This window comes from Seriola dumerili, unplaced genomic scaffold (genome assembly GCF_002260705.1).
Source record: "Seriola dumerili isolate Sdu_G_001 unplaced genomic scaffold, Sdu_1.0 BDQW01000025.1, whole genome shotgun sequence".
NCBI lineage: Eukaryota > Metazoa > Chordata > Actinopteri > Carangiformes > Carangidae > Seriola > Seriola dumerili.
The window spans coordinates 18,791,603-18,811,810 of record NW_019174280.1 but is presented as its reverse complement, the minus strand read 5'-3'; the positions used below and the strand labels follow the sequence as shown (position 1 = coordinate 18,811,810).

The 20,208-nt window shown below is 38.4% G+C and overlaps 1 protein-coding gene across 1 annotated transcript; it reads right to left on the bottom strand.

Annotated features, from left to right (window-relative positions):
* Nucleotides 1-9,829: 9,829 nt before the first annotated feature.
* On the bottom strand, nucleotides 9,830-18,728 carry knl1 (kinetochore scaffold 1). Its single transcript, XM_022766050.1, has 19 exons — nucleotides 18,554-18,728; nucleotides 18,178-18,230; nucleotides 15,385-17,622; nucleotides 15,072-15,201; nucleotides 14,881-14,939; nucleotides 14,692-14,790; nucleotides 14,490-14,605; nucleotides 14,097-14,187; nucleotides 13,860-13,976; nucleotides 13,686-13,773; nucleotides 13,506-13,568; nucleotides 13,375-13,414; nucleotides 13,179-13,283; nucleotides 12,783-12,883; nucleotides 12,490-12,555; nucleotides 12,199-12,308; nucleotides 11,839-11,960; nucleotides 11,308-11,433; nucleotides 9,830-11,080 (listed from the first exon to the last, which is right to left on the bottom strand). The coding sequence occupies exons 1-19, from the start codon at nucleotides 18,726-18,728 to the stop codon at nucleotides 10,984-10,986; spliced, it is 3,996 nt and encodes a 1,331-aa protein (XP_022621771.1). The 3' UTR covers nucleotides 9,830-10,983.
* Between the last annotated feature and the right edge of the window lie 1,480 nt (nucleotides 18,729-20,208).

Sequence of the window (20,208 nt, the reverse complement as noted above, 5' to 3'; positions counted from 1 at the left end):
TACGTTCTTGAAAAGAGTAAGATGAGGAGACTGATGCCACTCTCACTTTTACACTTTCACTTTTGTACAGGTTGAACAAATTGATTGATTGACTCCAGCCACCATGCAAGGATAAAGCGGTATGGCTAATGAATGAATGAATGAATGAATGAATGAATGAAATACCATAAAGCGATGCAGAATCACCTTAAAGAGATGCAAAATGACTAAGAAAGGCAAATGACTGCAAACATATGAGAAATGACTGCAAAGTGACGCAAAAACATCTACAAAGACTGAAAAGGAGCATCAAGACCAAAACTACTACTAGGACCATGTCATTTGTGGGAGTCCTGTGAAGGAGGCACGAGGGGCCTTTTACCTATATCTCATAATCCATCCATGTGAGCCACTGAAATAAAGTTTAAAAAATGTATTTGATTAATCCGATTGTGTGTTTGGAGTTTAAGTTGTGGGACTCTTTAGTTGACAGGCTGCACCTTTAAAACCCCTACACAGCTTCATATTCATGGCAGCATGATGAGAAGCCCAGCATCCTCACGATGCTGCTGAGTAAGAGATTGGTGTGGGAGCTCTTTCTCACTAACCCAGCCTTGAAGGGTGAGGCTGCATGATGTCACCCTCTCACATCAATAACAGCCTTATAATGGAAAACAATCCGCAGAGCTCCAATCTCGATGGAGCTGACTTCCTCCAACAAATGAGCACCAGTCCTCCGCCCACTACACAAGGACAGGACGTAACACTTTTGCAAGCTGATTTACATCTAAATAAATACAGGCCTAGACGAAACAATGTGTAGACCCAAAAGAGGAACCGGCGTCTCTCTTCTGGGCACGTCCAATTTATATTGCCCAATCCGGCCAAGCTGGAGTGCACGATAAGACGGGAGGGACTGCTGAGTTGAAGTATTGTGCAGGAGTCCCCCTGCTCTGGTTTATTGCCATTCTCAGAACAGTGGACACAAAGAAACTGTGGCAGAAGAACGAGAGAATAAAATGACACTACAGAATAAAGAAGTACATGGATGTATGTTGTTGCGAATAAATCACTTCTCTGTGTCCTGAACATAGTCACCTGAAGAAAGTGAATACTGTACTTTTTTTCTGCATGGTGAACTTTCCGTACACTGGATCCTCTTTTGGGCCTCATCTAAACATCACCCACAAAAAGGGCCTCCAAAAATCTTATCAGCTTCTCAGACGGGTACTGGGGCCCATAACGTGTTAATCCCATCCTTCCATAAACATGCGAGTGCAGGGTCCTGGCGGTCATGGCCAATTACTGTCCGCGGGCGGCTGACGCAGGCCAGACGTCCCTGAGCTTAGTACAATGCCAAAACCTGGAGCCTCCTGAAGCCACAAAACTTTCTCTTCCTGTCTGTCCGTGTAGTTCATCCTTCTTTTTCTTTTTTATGTCTTACTGTCTCTTAATTCACATCCTCATCCTGTTTGTCCATCTCTCATTTTTTTTTTGCTTTATGAAATCAGAACATTTATGGTATAGTTTAATACTTTTCAACATGTATGCATATGGCGACTCACATATACTCCCATAAAATGGATCAATAAATGGATCAGAAACCCATTCATTGTGTTATGTGAAGACGTTCATAAAGTAATGATACTGGTTAATAAAATATCATTTTGATTGGAGACATATGGGGTTTTCTGTTCCTAAAAAAACCTCTGTAGATCATTACATGAACCGCAGTAGTCAAGAGAACCATTTGTTGTTGTGGAAACTTTGAATTAACCCGTATTTTAAAAGGAAAAACTGAGTGGTCTATCCATAGCACAGTTTATCAGTCAGGGTCAAGCAGGGATTTGGGACAGGACCCCAGGGAATGCACTTAGCCAAGGTGGCTGCTGCACCTCTGTTAGCAGGCTCAGGGTGTGGGTCAAGATGACCGGTATCCTCCCGTCCAGCAGTCTGGACGTTCAGCCGCCACTTGCCTCGTCCAGGAGACGCTCCTAAATCCTCCCACGCGAGCTTGGATTTCAAAATAGCGCCACGTGTCAAAAGGGCACTCGATATCTCAGCACAGAAATCTGTATGTTGTGTGGTTGAGGTGTGTGAGGTGTTGATAGAGGATCCACGGTGAAGACATGATGGTGACAGGACTGGGCTTATCAAGTTCCATATAAACTGATCAGGCATAAGGTGGGCAGACTTGAGACTTGAATTTGAGTTAGATTCAAAGCTGCAGTAATCAATATTTTTAAATTGGATTAAATGACCTTGTGTAACGTGAAATCATCGCTGGTAGTGTTGAACCTGACGCGTTGAACCCCGAGCTTTTCAGTGTTTCTCATTGTTTTGGTTTTGCAGCCCACAGCTGAACTGTCTTGGTTTAGTCTCACTGCAACATGCAACTGCACCAATCAGCAGACACACACAGCTACAGTTACAGACACAGCTGATAAACATAGTGGAGCATTTAGTACCTAATGCAGCAGATGTACTGCAGGGATTACGTATTTTTGTAGGCCAACCCAGAAGTTGACATCACCCTGGTTCCCTCGACAAAAAGCCAATGGGATTTTTTACATTGGCTTTTGGATTACTGCAGAAAATAAGTTCTGTGACAAACAAAGTTTCTTCCTACAAAGTTAGTAGTAGTTTGCCAAAGCGCCATAAAAGAGACATAAAAGATTAAGGAAATCACAACTGGTGTACTGAGGTATTTCATGTCACAGAATAAAACGTGAAAATATCTAGAGCTTGTGTTAACCACAGACCTTATTTCAGCCATCTAACCAAAAACCCACAAACCTCAGGCCGAGGGAACAGGAAGTGGTAAAATGCTAACTAATTTCTGGGTTTTAGGACTCATTCTGCCCTCAAGTGGCCAAACAATCTATTCGTGCAGGTTTGAGTCCCAAAAATCATGACTTGAGTTATCTGTGGCCTGACATAATTTAGACTTGACTGATTTGAGTTAAGAAGGAAGACAAAAATATTCTAGTTTGATGTTTTGTGCTGGTAAAAATAGTGACGTGATGGCTTTGAACGGTCACACACCTTCAATATTGAAGCATATGCATTGAAATATCTTGTTAAAAAACATTATTACAGCTTTGAAAGAAAAAGATCCAAATGTCAAGTCATCTAATGGTCAGCATGCAGAAACCTGAAACACCTTCAAATAACTTGAATTTGGTTGTGATAATAAAATGTTTAAAAATGCTTATCAGCAAAGAGTACGTACAGTAAAACAACACAGCAAGGTGTGCAGCATGTGTCTGCTTACTAGCTTCATCAGCAGGGTAAGTGAATCCGATCTATGTTGAACTGCCTCATGAAGAGAAAATCCCTCCTCCTTTAACACTCTCAAGGCCATTGTAATGGAAAACCTCGTCTGTCAGGCCCGTATATTTTTAGGAAAAGCTATTATTGTTCTGTTCCCTTGTTGCTTGCGTGCCCCAGGATGTGTTCCCCCGAACAAGGTCAGAATTCCTGTTTTGTCATCATTATTCTACCAGAGAATAGGCACCTCACCCGCAGTGCTCTCAGTTCACTGGGGTTCCTGCTACTTGTTTGTCTTCCATGGATACAAATAGACCAGAAATGGCATTCGGTGGAAGCTAAGTAAAGCTATTGTGGCAGAGAATAGTAAGAGTCAGTCAAACTCAGCTGGAAGTTGCACTGAAGTCATTTTCCATAGAGGGACCGGGCTTTCAGGAGACCCAAACATTTTTTAAATACACTTTATTAATTAATCCTTGAAGTCTCTCAAGTCTCATTGATGCTGTGATATTACTATGGTACTAGTTTTGTATATTATATTTTCATATAATATTAACAAGGTCCAAATTCATCATCACCCAAAAGAGTAGTTAAAAAAAAAACATCACAAAATGTCCAATTTCATTTATTCATTTTTACTGTTTGGATATAGTTTCTTTATTAGGGTGTGAATATTGTGTCGAAGCGTTCCCTGCACTGCCAGGCATGTGAAAACTCAACCTCTGCTATTGGGTTAAAATTCAGTTTTGTTGCCCAAAAACATGAAACGTTTTATATACTTATCCTGAGAAAACATTAAAATCATACTTAAGAAATCTAATACATGGAATAAGGGTACAAACTCAAATTACAACAACCAATACAACTGGATGATGTTTCCTTAGTGATAGCTATGATCCTGGTTGTATAGATAGTTTGCAGGAGTTTTTTTTTTACTTTTATTTAAATTCTGCTGCCCTCTGACAACATGTCAAAGCAAAGATATTATTTTACAGCTTTTTGATGGCATGTAAAGGGTTAACCTTTATATTTTCACATTGACACTATCCTCCATGTTTAATGAAGTGTATTCTTATAGTGTCATATTTCACTTTTAAAAGGAATTTTCAACTGGCTTTGAACTCTATGTCTCCACTGAACAAAACAGAGATGAAGGGAACATTTAAGTTTATGCTTCTTTTGTATTTTCCTGCTAATGAGATGTAATATGTCGTCACAAAAGTTAAAAAAAAACAAAAAAAAACCCTGGACTGGATGGTTTCTGAGGCTTCAGCTGGGACCATTGAAGCTTGATAGTATGGGACAGCTGCTGCGGCTCCTCTGCCCCCCCCCCCCCCCCCCCCCCCCCCCCGCTGAGAGGGAGCCTATTTTAACAAGCCAGACCTATTGTCTTTTCCCAAGAATGACCAGAGAATGTGGCAACTCCTTGGGTCAGACTTTATGTGTGTGTGTGCTGGTGATTAGGGTGAGTTGTGGGACGTGACTGTGTCCTTGTCATTCGCATCACTATGGGAGCACATGCCATCAGAGCTAATTACCTGCCTGGAAGGACCAATTAAGACGCCCTCTAATGCCCCCTGACAAGATAACCTCCGCTCTGCAGAAGGCCTACAGTGGTACAGGATGACTGTGAATGGGAAGTGGGGAGGGGGGGGGGTCAGACGGGCAAGTAAGAGCAAGATGGTGACTTGAACAGTGACATTTGAAGTCAACTGCGGAGAGGCAGGGCTCCCCTACGTCTCTGTTTCTGACATACAAGCAGTTTATCTGGGAGCCATTGTCACAGCAGAAACCCTCCACACACGTCTGTCCTTTATTTCAAAGATATCCAGCACTCCATCATTTTGGTCACAGGGGTAAAAACATCAGACATTCATTATATTAATGAGACTATGTTTCCCTCATTTAAAAGTGTATTTGGCATGAATAATGGAGTGAGAATGTGGATAATTGCTATCAAATCAACAGATGGCTTTAAAAAAAACACTACCCTTACTAGTTTTATTTGATGTTAATTGATATTTCAGTCCCTGCCTTTGTCCTGGCACATGTGTGTGTCCTAACCACACATGATCAGACCGCCATTTCATTACACTCATGAATCTGGAGCGAAATGTCCAGAAAAATATCAAACGAAGACCACTGGAAATTCCCAGGTAACCATTATATTGTATTGCTGTATCGCTCTACCTTTTACCAATTGTGTGTGATATGCATCTTAACCCATAACCCCCCCCCCCAGTCACCCCAAGGTCAAGGCTTGTGGCTAAGGGTGACCCGGTGACCGGGTGTTTGCTTTTTACATATTTTATTGCTGTCTGCTTTTTGCATAATGTTGATTTAAGATGTTTTTTTTTATTATGCTGTTCTAAACTTTTTATGATGCTCACTTTGGATTTTTCTTTTATCTGGTTTTACTTTTTTTGTAGAGCACTTTGCAACTTTGTTAAGAAAAGTGCTATATAAATAAAATGATTATTATTATTATAAAGATTTTATCTGTTGCATCTTGGCTTATTATATTTACACGTATTGTTTTGTGGGGTCACAGCTGTTGTGGTAGATAACATGTATATTATATATATTTAAAAACACTTACATAATGTCTTTGTTTTGATCAGAATCAACAGCATAACTCTAGTTTAACCAAAGAGTACCATGGGACTACACTGTCTCATTCTTATTCAGACTGCACCTATTATTGACAGCATTACATTGTTGTCAACGTACAGTAATGCTTTGAGAATAGATACATTGTGTTTTGGCTTCAATACAAGTCCTTCCTCTGGTCTTGCAGTAAACTCCAACACTGTTAAAACTGTGATGACGTTATCTTTTTCTAACTGTGAAGCTGTCACAGTCGGACTCCAGCATTACAGTTTGATAATTATGATAAGACTTATGAACAAAGACTGGACTTATGGCCACCGAGGTCAAAGGAAGGGAAGGACAATGGAGGAGAATGACTGCAGACTGAAGGTGTCGGCAGTCTGTCAGTGCAGTTACAGCAGTTGTTGTTGGTTTGCTGCAAGTGAGCTCTGAGTTGAACTCTGACCTTCCTTAAACAGGGACTGTGAATGAAACTCTGCTAATGTTCAATTTGTTTGATGCCCCACCATTTGATGCCATTTTTATAATGTTTTTTTTCTCGCTTGGCACCTTCTTCAATCAACTGGACATCCAGCCAAACGCCAAAATCCCAGAATGGAGCCTTGGGCAACCCCACATTATACTTCTATGGATTATTATTGTGATTATCATTATAGAGGCCCATTATTTAGATCTTTATTAAATATTAAAACTTAGTTTATTATCTAAATTGAATCCAAGTAGGAATGCTGCAGGTCCTGTAATGGGACCATATACAGTAGCTGTTCTTACTTTAACTAGTGGTCGCTTGGATTCAGTTGTATCTGTGTTTTGTGACTGTGTTTTACAAATGATAAATAAACAGAATTATAATATGCTGGTTTAAAATTCTGACAAATTATACTCTCATAATCATGGCAAGATGTTTTGAAGTTTCTCGTCTTATTTCTAGGATTACAAATGGAAACTGGTCCTGTCTTCTAGAATGAAGTGCGTATGCTCTTCATTTCCTCCTTTCTTTCTTTCTTGGATAAAGTAGCAGTGTGTCTGGCAGGTTGTGTTTTTTTACTTTAATACAAATGGATCCGAATCCACTTTGCCATCCTCCAAAACCAATTCTACCTCCCTCCTTGCTGATGTTGGTCAATGGCACTGATGAGGTTACAAAGGTGAAATATGGCCCCTGGATCTGGGGATAAACAAATTATAACCAGGTCGCCTGAGGCCAAATGTTCCACTTTACAGAATTATGCCTTTGGTGTGGTGACAATGTGTCGCCACCTAATTTCATCTACATCTCAAACCACTGTTGCATTTGATCAGTCAGAGGGGAAACACGTATGTGATGATGCTTTAAGGATCTTTACTTTTTGGGCCATGCATGATTAAATACAAAGCTAAATAGAAAAATATACTTTTTCACATGATGCCAAAAGATGGATTTTAAGAAATAAGATTTGACACAGTATCTTTGATTATTATATTGATTGGTATTTGGCGCAATGATTGAAATATGTTTTTATGTTTGTATTTATGAATTAAAACTGTCTTTAGTATTTACTGTTTTTTGAACCTGTATTTGTATTAATTGCATTAGTTGTATTAGTGTTTAATGTGCAGATGGAAATTATTCTGGAAGCTAAATTTGGTACTAAACATCTTTTCTGCTTGTATGAGAATAATGTTTTTGTGCATTGTCCCCATACAAATAAATGTAATAAAATAAACTAATCCAAAAAGGATTAGTATGTTTATCTGATTCACATACAGTTGGCGCAATAATTTTTCCATTTCAGGTTTCAGTTTCAAGAAATAACATAACGGTTTGTAGATTTTTAGCCACAATGGCAGCATGGCTGTATGAGGATGGTTAAATGGTCCAGATAGAAATATCTCACCAGGTGTTTTGCTGAGAAATATTTCACACGTATTTATGATTCCTAGAGAATGAATCCTAATGAAGTTTCTTTGAAGTTGACATTTATGGTTTTGAGTGAAAAGTCTCAACAACTCCCCAACAATATTTCCTTCAAGTAATTTAATCAAAGTTCAATCCATTTTCTGTCCAATTTAGCAAAATACTGGTTTCATATTTTATACCCAGTATTTTCTATTGAGGCTGAAATTACCCTGAAATTACAGTGATTGCAGAGGGAGACAACTACAGTTATTATCATCATCACACATCATTTACAGGTTTACGACTCACCTGGTGTAGGCTGGTACGTGATTTGTGAGGAGCATTTTCCATGTTTACTCAATATAAAATCCTCTTGTTAGAATAAAGTAGCAAGAGCTTGCTAAATATATATCTTTAAAAATAGAAATCAAAAACAGTGCTCCTGGAATTAGGTTTTACTTTGCCAATGTTATAATCAGATAATGACATCAGGATTGAGCTTTTTTTCACCAGATAAAACAAATATCACAGACAAGCAGTGACTCATCTACATACCTAAGTATTTACAAAGAAACAAGCTGAAAATGAGACCTTCACTTTGAATTTACAACAAACTACTGGGGGGAAAAAAAGAATCTAATTCCTGTTTGTATTGTTGAATTATGAGCTAATGAATGAATGAGTTTCACACGTGTAAGTAATGAAAAATCCTTCAGGAGATCGATTGAAATGAAATTGAGTTGACCCCTAGGCTGAGGTCAGCAGAACCAAATGCCGCTTCAGTCAAACTTAACCCCTGCCAGGACACCCCCATGTGTCCTCTATCTGGTTTGACAGCAGCCGTTGTTCCCGGGGGAGGGAGGAACGGAGGGAGGGAGGAACTTGTCTCCCCTGATGGCTCACTCGAGGGTGACGGTTTGGAAAGTCCACTTTGACCCTTGACGTCAGCCCTTCTGGAGTGGACAGTGATGCCCCCCCCCCCCCTCCCCCACACACACACATACATACAGACACACACACACACACCCTCTCAGAGGCTGTTTGACCTTTCAGATGACCCCTGGACAGTGTCCACTGTCAGTCATGTCTTGGCTGTTGCAGTGTGGCTTTGGACACAGCAAGATCGTGAAAGTGTTCAGATCTTCCTCTTCTTTTGCAGCTAAATAATCGTATCTTTACATCAGGTTCAACAAAAGAAAGAGAACTGCACAGAGGAGTTTCCTTTGTTTGATCCAGTGATGCAGATACTCTCTGGTCGTTGCTGAGAGGAATAAATCGTGCTTGTACTTGAAAAAAGATTGAAGGATTACAAGGCTGTCTGTTTGAGAAAACTCTAAATGTCTTAAAATGCATGAAACATTGTTAAAAACCCTGAAAATAAAAAATCCAATCACTTTAAAACTATATCCTAAATAAACTATGATTATTCAGTGGTTCCCAACCTGAATGGGGTTCAAACCCGCTAAAACGTCCTAAGGGGTCACAAGATGATTAAACAAAAATGAGAGAAAACACATTTACTTCATAAAATTAGGGTGTTTTTTTAATGAAATACTAGGTATCTAGGGCCTCCTAAAATCCTTCAAATGAAACAATCTGAGAAGAAACACTTTTTGGTTCAACTGCTCTCAACTTGTATCCACACTAAGGACACACCTGCGACAAGGGGGAGCAAGTAGAGATGATTTGCTTTCAGGCGTCATAAGGAAGAAGGTTGGGAACCACTGCTTTAGCACACGCCACAAAACTCTGTAGAGATCATTTATTCATCAGAAAAAAAACAGCTGATTCCTCAAAAATCCTCCTGTTTTTAAAAGTCAACATTATGACAGGAACTTAACACAAGGATAGTTTTCACTCAGGGTGGGCAGTGGCATTGGGACAAATTATATATTTCACAAGCCCATAGCACCATCTGATGTCTAACCACAGTACAGCAAGAGAAGAGCTCGACACTGAAGATGCATTTTGATGTCTAGTGTTTTGAATGTCTGTATGAGTGGAAATAGAAACACAAAGTTCAACACAAAAACACATGTCTCTGCTTTTATTAATTATACACATAAACCACACACCATCTGTGCTTTTGTTGCAGCACAAGAGAAACAGGAACCCTCACTGCTTGGCCCCTGACTGCATCGTCAGATGTAGGATTTGTGGTAATGAAGAGAACCTCCCTTTACTGAGAATACACCGGAGTGCAAAAAATACAGCATGAACCAGTAACATGGTCGTCATAGCGAAAGATATATTGAAAAGTCATAACATGCAGAAATGAAAAAATGAGAACAGGATATCGGCTCACAGAAATCAGTGCTGAGAATGTAAACGCACATTTTCAAATGCTACATTCAAATGCCTATCAAGTCGATAGGTCAGTGGAGGTCACATCAGTCACATCTTGAAGCTTATTGATGGATTTCAAGTGGATGAAATCAACACTGATACCATATCTGTATTCAAATTTCAGTCAGCAGAATGATCTTTATTATTAATGATACATTATTAATATAGTTACACATGTTTATTAATCGTATTAATTAATCACCAAAAGTAATACAAAAACAAAATAAACACCCCTCCTCCTAAAAAACAGCTGAGACAAGGAACAGAAAAAATAGTAAACATTTTTTTAATGGAATCCTGAGTAACAAAAATTTTATTTTACATTTATTGTTTTCTAAAGACTGAAGCACAAAGCTTTTCTTCAAATTTTGAAAGAGACTGAAGAAACTGATTCACAATGAAGAAGATAAAGGGAAATATATTTACATATGTTCAGCTCTGCCAAAGATACAATACAGCGTTTATCTGATATATACATATGCATGCATGCATCTGCAGACAAAACAAGGTACTGTAAGTCAGTCTATGTTCACCATCCGGAGGTGACTCTGGAAACTGCACAGGACAAGCTGCACTATCTGCACTCCAACTAATGAAAGACGACTGTTTAATATTTTAAATGGTAATCATAATCACTGAGCAAATATAAAAATCAAGCCAAATTTATCAATTATATAATATACTTAAAGCAACAATGTAAAGCCATAACTATAGTTGAAACTGATGTGATTTGCTGTATTCCAGCAATATGACTATTTATCTTGTCCCTTTTCATGTGTTATGTTGGAATGTTCTAACAACAAAGGATTTTGTTGCCATGACTGTTTTTGCAAAATGAGAATCGTTAACAGGTACAGTTGCATTATGAGAAAACACATATTTCAAACATATTCCTGGTTTCAACAGAGTAGATTATCATGAATCTTTTTGACAATCTTCGTCAAGAGGTTCTTTGTTGGACTGAACGATGCCACGATCTCTTCAATCTGTTTGATCCTGAAAATCCAATAAAAAATATTATTCTTAGTTGTTTTGTTCTTTCTGGCCCTTAAAAAACTGTGTAATATAGCTTTAATATGATTATCAGCAAAGCCTTTATGCTCGCACAACACTTTGCTTTAAGTAAGGGTTAAATTTGCATGCACCTCCACCTGAATGTCAAGAGTAAAAGTTTCCTTATTTTAAAGGTCCTAAATATGTTAATTGATAAAAGTCATACTTACTCAGAGCTTCCGATCATGTTCTTAAAGCTCTCTACTTGAAGGACACAGAGGTGGTTGATCAAACTGACAGAGAGGACCACCTCAAACTTGGAACTTTTCTTGAGACTACTGAAGACAATGTGCACTCTGGAGGAAGAAAACAGGACATTATACAATGATTGTGATAATGTGAGAATTAATTAATCAATTTATGCCCAGACACAAATTGTTCCTGATGTGATGTTGAGTAAATGTCTAAAGTCATTAATGCCCATAAGTACCACTGCCTGGAGCAGGGTTCGGCAGTACAGTACCAATCTAGTGACACATTTGAGGCCATTTTGTTGGTTTTGGACTTCAAATTTATCAAAATGGGGAAATGAGGTATTGAGGTGCTTTAAATCAAAATGTGCCTGATGATATTATCACAGTTTCAAATCCTGATCCTCAAAAAATGTTGGTAAATTTTAAACTTTAAAAGGTAAATTCAGCTTTAAAATGTGCTTAATATTGCACAGAGGTAAGGAATCTTTCAAAAGGAAAAAGTCTTACTGAGTGTCGACACAGCTGATGTTCAGGATGTCGAGCCTTAGACCTCCCCACATTTTCAGCAGACGCAGCTCCTCTCCCAGCAGACGACAGCGACTCACCACCAGGCCAACGTCATGGAGCAGCTGCATACACCAGGAGACAAAAGCCATCAGAAGAAAGATCTGTCTGACTCAACTAAGCATATAAGAAAAAAAAAAAAAGGAAAAAAAAGTACAATATCTGCTCTGGGACTACAAATTAACAGAACTTTAATAAAACTGGCCATAAATTAAAAATATAGCAGCATTTTAATAGCTAGAATATGTACAATAACAACAACATCCAACCCTGGATCTTTGTCGTTTCTCCATTTGTGCATACCTTTGGCACATGTTTACTTGTTGGATACTTCTCCACCCATGAGGTTTCACTCTCAATGTACTGAGAGAGTAGTTTGTGAACGAGGCGGGCATGGCACTGCGACTTCTCATCTAGTTGGAAAACAAAATTTACAAATCACCAGTTACAGCTATGTCCTCCATACTTAAAATGCCAATGGAAAGATTGGAAGATTTAAGTAATATGAATAGGACATGGAAGGCAGTCAGATAGCATAGAGACGCATAACATATATATATGTATATATATATGTAGATATTGTTTTTTTCTCACCATCAAGTTGGAGTTTGAAGGTGATGTGAGATATTTTCCTCTCTGACTGATTATCAGCACCTGTTCCTTCAATAGAAACACAAATAGTTTGGGTGGTAAGCACTAGTTTTAATGACAAATTGTTCCCTGACATAAATGATGAGGTTTTCAGTTTACACAAAAGCAACAAGTATATTTTCTTTCTTTTTTGCCTGTACAAATGGATGAACATCTTAATTCAAAACGTTAAACTACAGTAAAATAGTATTAACTACTATTAATTAGACTATATAATAATATTTAAAAAATCTCACCTTTGTATTTTTCATACACCAACTGCAAATGCATGGTGTCATGGAGAAAAGTGTAGACTATGCAGTTGTCCTTCTTCTCTCCAGACCTCCATTCATTCACCCTGAGGTAAGACACATGTAAAAAGGTATTAACTTGAATATATTTGTGTACAAACACTGAAAATAAAGCTCACAAAGAGCACTGAGCGAGATAAGCTCAGGGGCTCATTAATAAAGAGTTGAGGAGAGCAACAGAAAACACACAGATGAAAATAGTAAAATGAAAGGGGGATTTTCTTAATGTGTGTACTTTAAAGAACAGACAAGGTTCAGCATTAACAGCTCTTTGCAAATGAGCTCCTACATGTTTCGAGAGCAAGGCCTATGCCTAAACATGTGAAAACCAATTAAACCTACATATGCAGCACGGTGACATGGCTCTTGAAGTTCCTCGTTTCAGCTTTCAGCCTCTTGATTTTATTTAAATCCTGCTGCTTCTGCAACTCCAGTTCAGACATTTGTCTGTGGCAGGAACAAAGAGAAGAATAAGAAACAGTCTACATTTCTGTTAGACATTACATGAAACAGATCCTTAACAACATTCTCAACTAACCTTTCATTATCGGCCAAAACTTCAGTGACTTTCTTAATTTCTGTAAAAAAACAAAACAAAACAGTGACCAGTTCAAGCTTGCGAAAAAAATCAAACAAATAATAAAAGTTAAGATGATTAACCCAAGTTACCTTCCTGACGTGATTTCAGACTTGGTTTATCTTCAAAGCCTTTTTCTTCAACTGCAGCAAGTTCTAAAGCAAGGAAAAATAGATAAGGTGGTAAAGATACATTACATTTATAAAAACTGCACAGATATGGAAGCATCATAAACTGGACAGCGATGGGTCATTTCCCCACAGTAGCTATACCTGTTTCTAATTCACAAATACAGTCATCCAGACTTTTTATCATTTCATCTGCCTTCTCAATTGTTCCTCTCAACTTCTGTTGCTCCTCCTGAAAAGATGAAAATGACAATTACCTTCCACGTTTAAAACAATCTCCAATGTTGTAATTGAGTATTTCTGTGTGACGACTCTTACCAGATTAGCCTGCACAAGATTCGAGTACAGGTCCTCCTTCATTTCATGTGACTGAGCTTTGCTCGTCTTTCTGAAGAAGTTATTTCTCTCTTTTAGTTTTGCACCGAAGGATTTGAGCTGTGGATTCAGACAGATGGATATTTATGGGGAATCAGAAAAAGAAATATTTGTGGTCATCATGGTAGCAATTAGGAAAACAAATTGCAGTTATAAATAAATTTAATCATCCATTAATACCCCTTTCTCTGAAGAATCTCTCATCTCTTCCCACAAAGGTCTGTTAACAATCTTCAGGGGTTTGTCTAGGTCCCGCATTCGCACCTTAAACCTGTGGACATAAACAGGCCTGATTTAGAGTTTCAGTTGTAATATCTGAGTTTCCAGAGATAAGTTTATAAGTTTGATTCTGTGATTTCTGGCACACTGTTAAAAGATGATGTTCAGCGTTACAAAGCTGTGAATAAAGAATTCCATTGTGAATTATGACAATCCCCTAGTAAGAGTTTTCTGAAGGGCATTCACTCCAATTTAAAACGAAGCATAAACCCTTCTCATGGAAATAAAACCAACAGATAAACAGTTTAATTTGACAAATAGTTTAAATCTTTATACAATCTGAAGTGTACATACCCCTCCACCTTTTCTGTGAGGTTCAGGACATCTGTCTCGTACACTATCTGTTTAGGACGGCTAATATGCCTGTCTTTCAGTAAATCCATTGGTGAGCGATCTGTGTCTGACAAAATCTGCCAAAACAAAACACATGGTCACATCACTGCATTTGGCTGTTTCTTTTTTTTTAATCTTGAAAAATTAATAAAGATGAACCTACTCTGCCAGGAAGGATACTTTGCCGAGGATTATGGATGACGAAGTCTATGTTAAAGAGTTTAAAGAACTCTAACACAGTAATGGTGCCATCATCCAGTTTCTGTAATCAAAAAATAGAAGACAATTAAATAACTTGCATTAAGGAGTTAAGATTTCACTGATACTTTTGTAAAATATGCCAGCAAAATACCTTTTGCTCATCACTTGCATAGTCTTCAAGCTGGGATTCAAACAGGCTTTGTTTCAAAGCTGAGAAATAAGGAAATATATTTCACAAACACAGTACAAATAATTGTATCAAAGGAAGCATAATTATGTTGAAAGAACATGGGCAAATAAGGAACTTCATCCCATCTACGTGAAACCATAATAAGAACTTACTTGACTCAAATGCAGCTTCACATCTGATGCTGGTTGTGTGACTGGTGCTGGAGCCATCAGTAGTGTGTGTGGTCATATTCGGAGCTGTGCTAATGTTCCCATCACCCTCCACAAAATGAGACTGTAATTCCTTGCAAAACAAATAAACATACAAACAAAAAACAATTGGAAAATGCAAAAACACAAAAGACGAATGTCTTCAATAAAAAAAAGAAAAAGAAATTGTAATGTAATATAGTGCAAATTCTCTGTGTAAAAGCAAAATTTAAGTACTAGCTTGTCACTGAGGAGAGGTGACTATAATTTGACTTACCATTTCAACGTCAGTGGATGCTTTCATTCTCTTCTCATCCTCCATATTATTGTCATCTATTGGCAAAGGCCTCTTCTTTCCACTGACAGCAAAAATAAGGTCCTTTTCAAAAACATCTTCCTCTAAAAGCTCATCGATGTTGAATTCCTGGGAATGACTCACTTTTTCACTGACTTTCTGGGGACTCCTTGGGTCCAGCGTTTCAGACATATCTTCATAACTTCCAAGCTCTTCATCGTAAATATCACTCACATCATTGTTAGAATTACTCATTTGATTAGTAACATTAACAGTTATTGTCTTTGTATGGTTTCCCACAGAATTCACCTTCTTTGGATCATCGGGTTTGCTTCTCTGGGGGAGTTTCGGCTTAAAGCCTCCCATTGAGAGTCTTGACATAAGTTGTTTAGTCTTCAAGTTGAAAGGAGTAGTAGTAGTTGAGGCTTCTTCTTGTGTAAGACACTGAGCTTGTGTATTATCTTGACTATTTACCAAACCCATTTCAGGTTCAGGCTCCTCTACAGGCAGGGGTTGCGGTGCAGTTTCGTCTTTTGAGTTTTTGTCCAAGTTGTGGTCCAACTGGGCCAAAGGTGCTGTGCAGCTTTCCATGGCCATAGTATCAGGAGCTGTATTTATCATGTGGCTCAAACGCCTTACTTTTGACAAGACATCGGCTAAACTCATTCGTCTAGACTTTCGTGAATGTAACATATCAGCATCTTGGTCAATAGCACTGGGAGAACTTTCAATCTTCTGTGATAAAGAAGTGTTATTTCTTGGTTCAGGTTCTTTCCAGGTCGCAATTTCACTCAAGTCAGTGGAATCTGGATAGTTTGCAGTTACCACACCATTAGGGATAGATGAACCCAGTGCTTCATTGCTCTGCTGTGAAGTTGCCTCGGTTTCCTTCAAATGACCAGAATTGGGGTAGGATTCTTCTGTTGAAGAAAGACATTGAGGGAGTTTACCTGTGCAGGTTTGTCCCAAAATGTGGCCTGGCTGAGCTTCAGTCATATCCATGCTTACAGTGTTTTCTGAATAGTCTGTCATGGGTTTATATTGTGGCTTCTCCATGGGAGCTGGAACAAAACCTGGAGCTACATTTTCTGCATCCAAATCAGGCTTCTGCATTTGAAGGTAGCCATTTGTACTGGCACCTTCTAGAGGGGATGGCGCAGCCAGAGTAACTGCTTTGGTGATCACAGGATTAGTCCATGGGCCACTCATCTTAGACAGGGAGTTTTGAAGTCCGGGATCCAGGCTGTGTACTGACGAGGATCTGCTTCTTTCTCTCTTCCTCACAGTTAAAGGCAAATCTGCGTTTCCGTTGGTGGATATGATGTTTGATTCTTGGCATGGAAGAACTGAATCTGAAACTGAATTGCTGGCAATATTTACAGTGAGGCATTGGGTCATATCCATAGCTCCATCATTTGAATTGAACCTTGCTGTTTTCTCACAAGTAGGTAAAAAGTCCACATTTTGGTGTGACTGTGGTCCCAAATGACTTGCTATGTTAACAGTGCAACTTCGTCTCACATCCATAGCTGCATCATTTGCACTGAACGTCGCAATTTTCTCACAAGTAGGTAAAAAGTCCAAATTTTGGTGCGACTCTGGTCCTGCATTACTTGCAATGTTTACAGTGTGACTTTGTGTGACATCCATAGCTGCATCATTCGCAGTGAACCTCACCGTTTTCTCTCCACATGTAGGTACAGGGTCGACATTTTGGTGTGATGGCAGTTCAGAGACAGAGGAAATGTTTACAGTGTGACTTCTTGTCACATCCATAGCTGCATCATTTGAAGTGAACCTCACTGTTTTCTCTCCAGAAGTAGGTAAAAAGTCCATATTTTGGTGTGATTGGAGTCCCAGATGACTTGTAATGTTTACAGTGTGACTTCGTGTCACATCCATAGCTGCATCATTTGCAGTGAACCTCACAGTTTTCTCCCCACAAATAGGCAGACGATCAACATTTTGGTGTGATGGCAGTTCAATCTCCGAGGCAATGTTTACAGTGTGACTTCGCGTCACATCCATACAGGCATTATCTGCAGTGAACCTCACTGTCTTCTCTTCACATGTAGGTAAGAAGTTCAAATTTGGGTCGGGCCGTGGTTCGAAATGAGTGGCAATGTTGACCGTGTGACTCTGTGTCACATCCATAGCTGCATCATCTGCAGAGAACCTCACTGTTTTCTCTCTGCAGTCGTCTTCAGCATCAAAGTTGACCTGAGGGAGAAAGTCATGCAAAAAAAAAAATGAATGTGCTTTTCATGGAATTCTGAGTTAGCATCATATAGATAGATAGACGGATAGATGGAGATAGATAGATAGATAGATAGATAGATGAATAGATGGAGATAGATAGATAGATAGATACTTTATTCATCCCCTAGGGGAAATTAATGTGTCCATTAGCTCATTACTCCAGCGCCACTATCCATTACAAAACAAAAACAAAACACAAACAAAATTAAAAAAGTCTGCGATGCCATTCTGAAAGAAATAATACATGCAATCCTTTCAACATACCACTACAGAGAATACAGCGAATACAACTATTAGGAATTAAAGCTGGTTTAACTGATTTTAACTCGACGTAGAACAAGCTGAAAACACAACACACATATTATCATCTTATAAAATTGTTAGGGTGAATGTGTTGGATAATTGTATATATACACATTCAATAAATACATAAACATGAGAATTCATTTGGAATCATGTTTCTCTGCCCTTGATCAATAAATACTCTCCAGCAACTATCAGAAAGTTAAAGCTCACCTGATGTCTTTGCATCTTTGTCTTTAAAGAAGTCTTCAAAGAGTTCTCCATACCTAAATGTGGACATGACATTTTTAATCAAACTTAATTGAGACACCATGGAAGTGTCTAAGGTTCATTTATTACAACCTCTGTTCAATTGCTTTATTCTATATACCAGGAAAGCACTACATAAAATATAACATCATCCCTAAACGCATTCAATTTTTACTTTTAAAGCCATAACCATAACTCACATTCTCAAAGAAACAATTTGTTCTTTAGTTCAAATGTTACATTTTGATTTGTGGTGCTATTATTATCACTGTCCAAAAAGTCTAATTTTGGCTCAGCTATAATTAAACAAAACAATTTGGAAGGTTTGTTGTTCCCATACCTTTAAAATTAGATGATCCGGGTATTTCACTGCTCTGCAGTTCTGAAGTCATCTCTGTTTTCCTCAAGTTACCACTTTGGGAGTACATGTCTTGTGAGGGAAAAAGATACTGAAGAGGATCATCTGTATCTGCGATTCCTAAAATCTTGCCTGTTTGAGCCTCAGTAATATCCATGCTTACATCACCTTCAGGACAGATTGTAGCCCCATCTGATGAGTCTCCAATGTTAGAGGATGATGCAGCTGTCAGTGTCATTCTTGCAATCACAGGATCAAAGCTAAGGTCACTTGGTTTTGAGAGACCTATAAGGATGTTATTAAATCCTTGATCTAAACCGTGTGCTGACAGAGATCTGTCTTTAGGTGGACCATATTTCTCACTTTCTTGTGTCTTCACAGGGCGAACTGAATCTGACACTAAGTTACTGTCTATATTTACAGTGAGGCACTCAGTCATATCCATAGCTGCATCATTTGCATTGAATCTCAGAGTTTTCTCTCTGCAAGGTGAAAAGCCCAGATTTTGGAGTGACTGCAGTTTGAAATCAGTGATGTTGACTGTGTGACTTTGTGTCACATCCATACAGGCATCATCTGCAGAAAACCTCACTGTTTTCTCTCTGTAGTCATCTTCAGTCTCAAACTTGTCCTGGTGGTGAAGAAAAAAAAATCAATTTAAGTAATTTAAAACATTAATCTTTATTCATTCCTTTTAAAGCATTTTTGTTTATTTCAAAGGCAAATAACAAATGGGTCAGGATATGTGAAACAATACTGTATAACAAGTACAAACCAAATACAGCTATAAGAATTTAACTTTGTTTGCAAGAATTCAGTGCAAGTAAGCTGTATAATAATTTATTCTGCAAAAAAAACATGCATAATCTAAGTAAGTGAATAGTTAAGCCCACCTGATGTCTTTGCACCTTTGGTTTTAAAGATGGCTTCAATGAGGTTTCCATACCTAACGTGGATATAGAGAATTAAATAACCAAATTCCCCTATTTGGGAAATTAATACAATAGAAATTATGGCACTTTATAAAGTTGTTCTTTGTCCTAAACATGTTAGAAAATATAGGTTCTAAAATCTGTACATCATCATTTACATTACCAACATAACAGTCATGTTTTGTTCAAGTGGTCTGTGGTCTCATTTTGGTTACTTATTCAAAATAAACCAGAGGTTTTATGGTTTTCCATACCTGTATGGTTAGATGATCCAAGTGCTTCACTGCTCTTCTGTGCTGAAGTCATGTCTGCTTTCTTCAGACTTTCACTGTGGGGGTACATGTCTTGTGTGGGTAAAAGAAACTGAAAAGGATCATCTGAACCAGTGATTCCTATAATGCGGCCTGTTTGAGCTTCAGTCAGATCCATGCTCATGTCATTTTCAGAACAGACTGCACCTCCAACAGATGTTTCTCCAGAGCTGCGGCTTGTATTTAGCAACCGATTATCTTTACCTACATCAGCCCTCGGCGTTTTAAGCATGGACAGGGAACTGTTTGTGTTGATAGTGTCTTTAGAGGATGCTGCAGTAGATGGTACCATTCTTTCAATCGCAGGATTAACAGTGGGGCCACTTGATTTAGAGAGACTTGCAAGGAAGTTATTAAATCCGGTATCCAAACCATCTGCTGACATTTGCTGAGG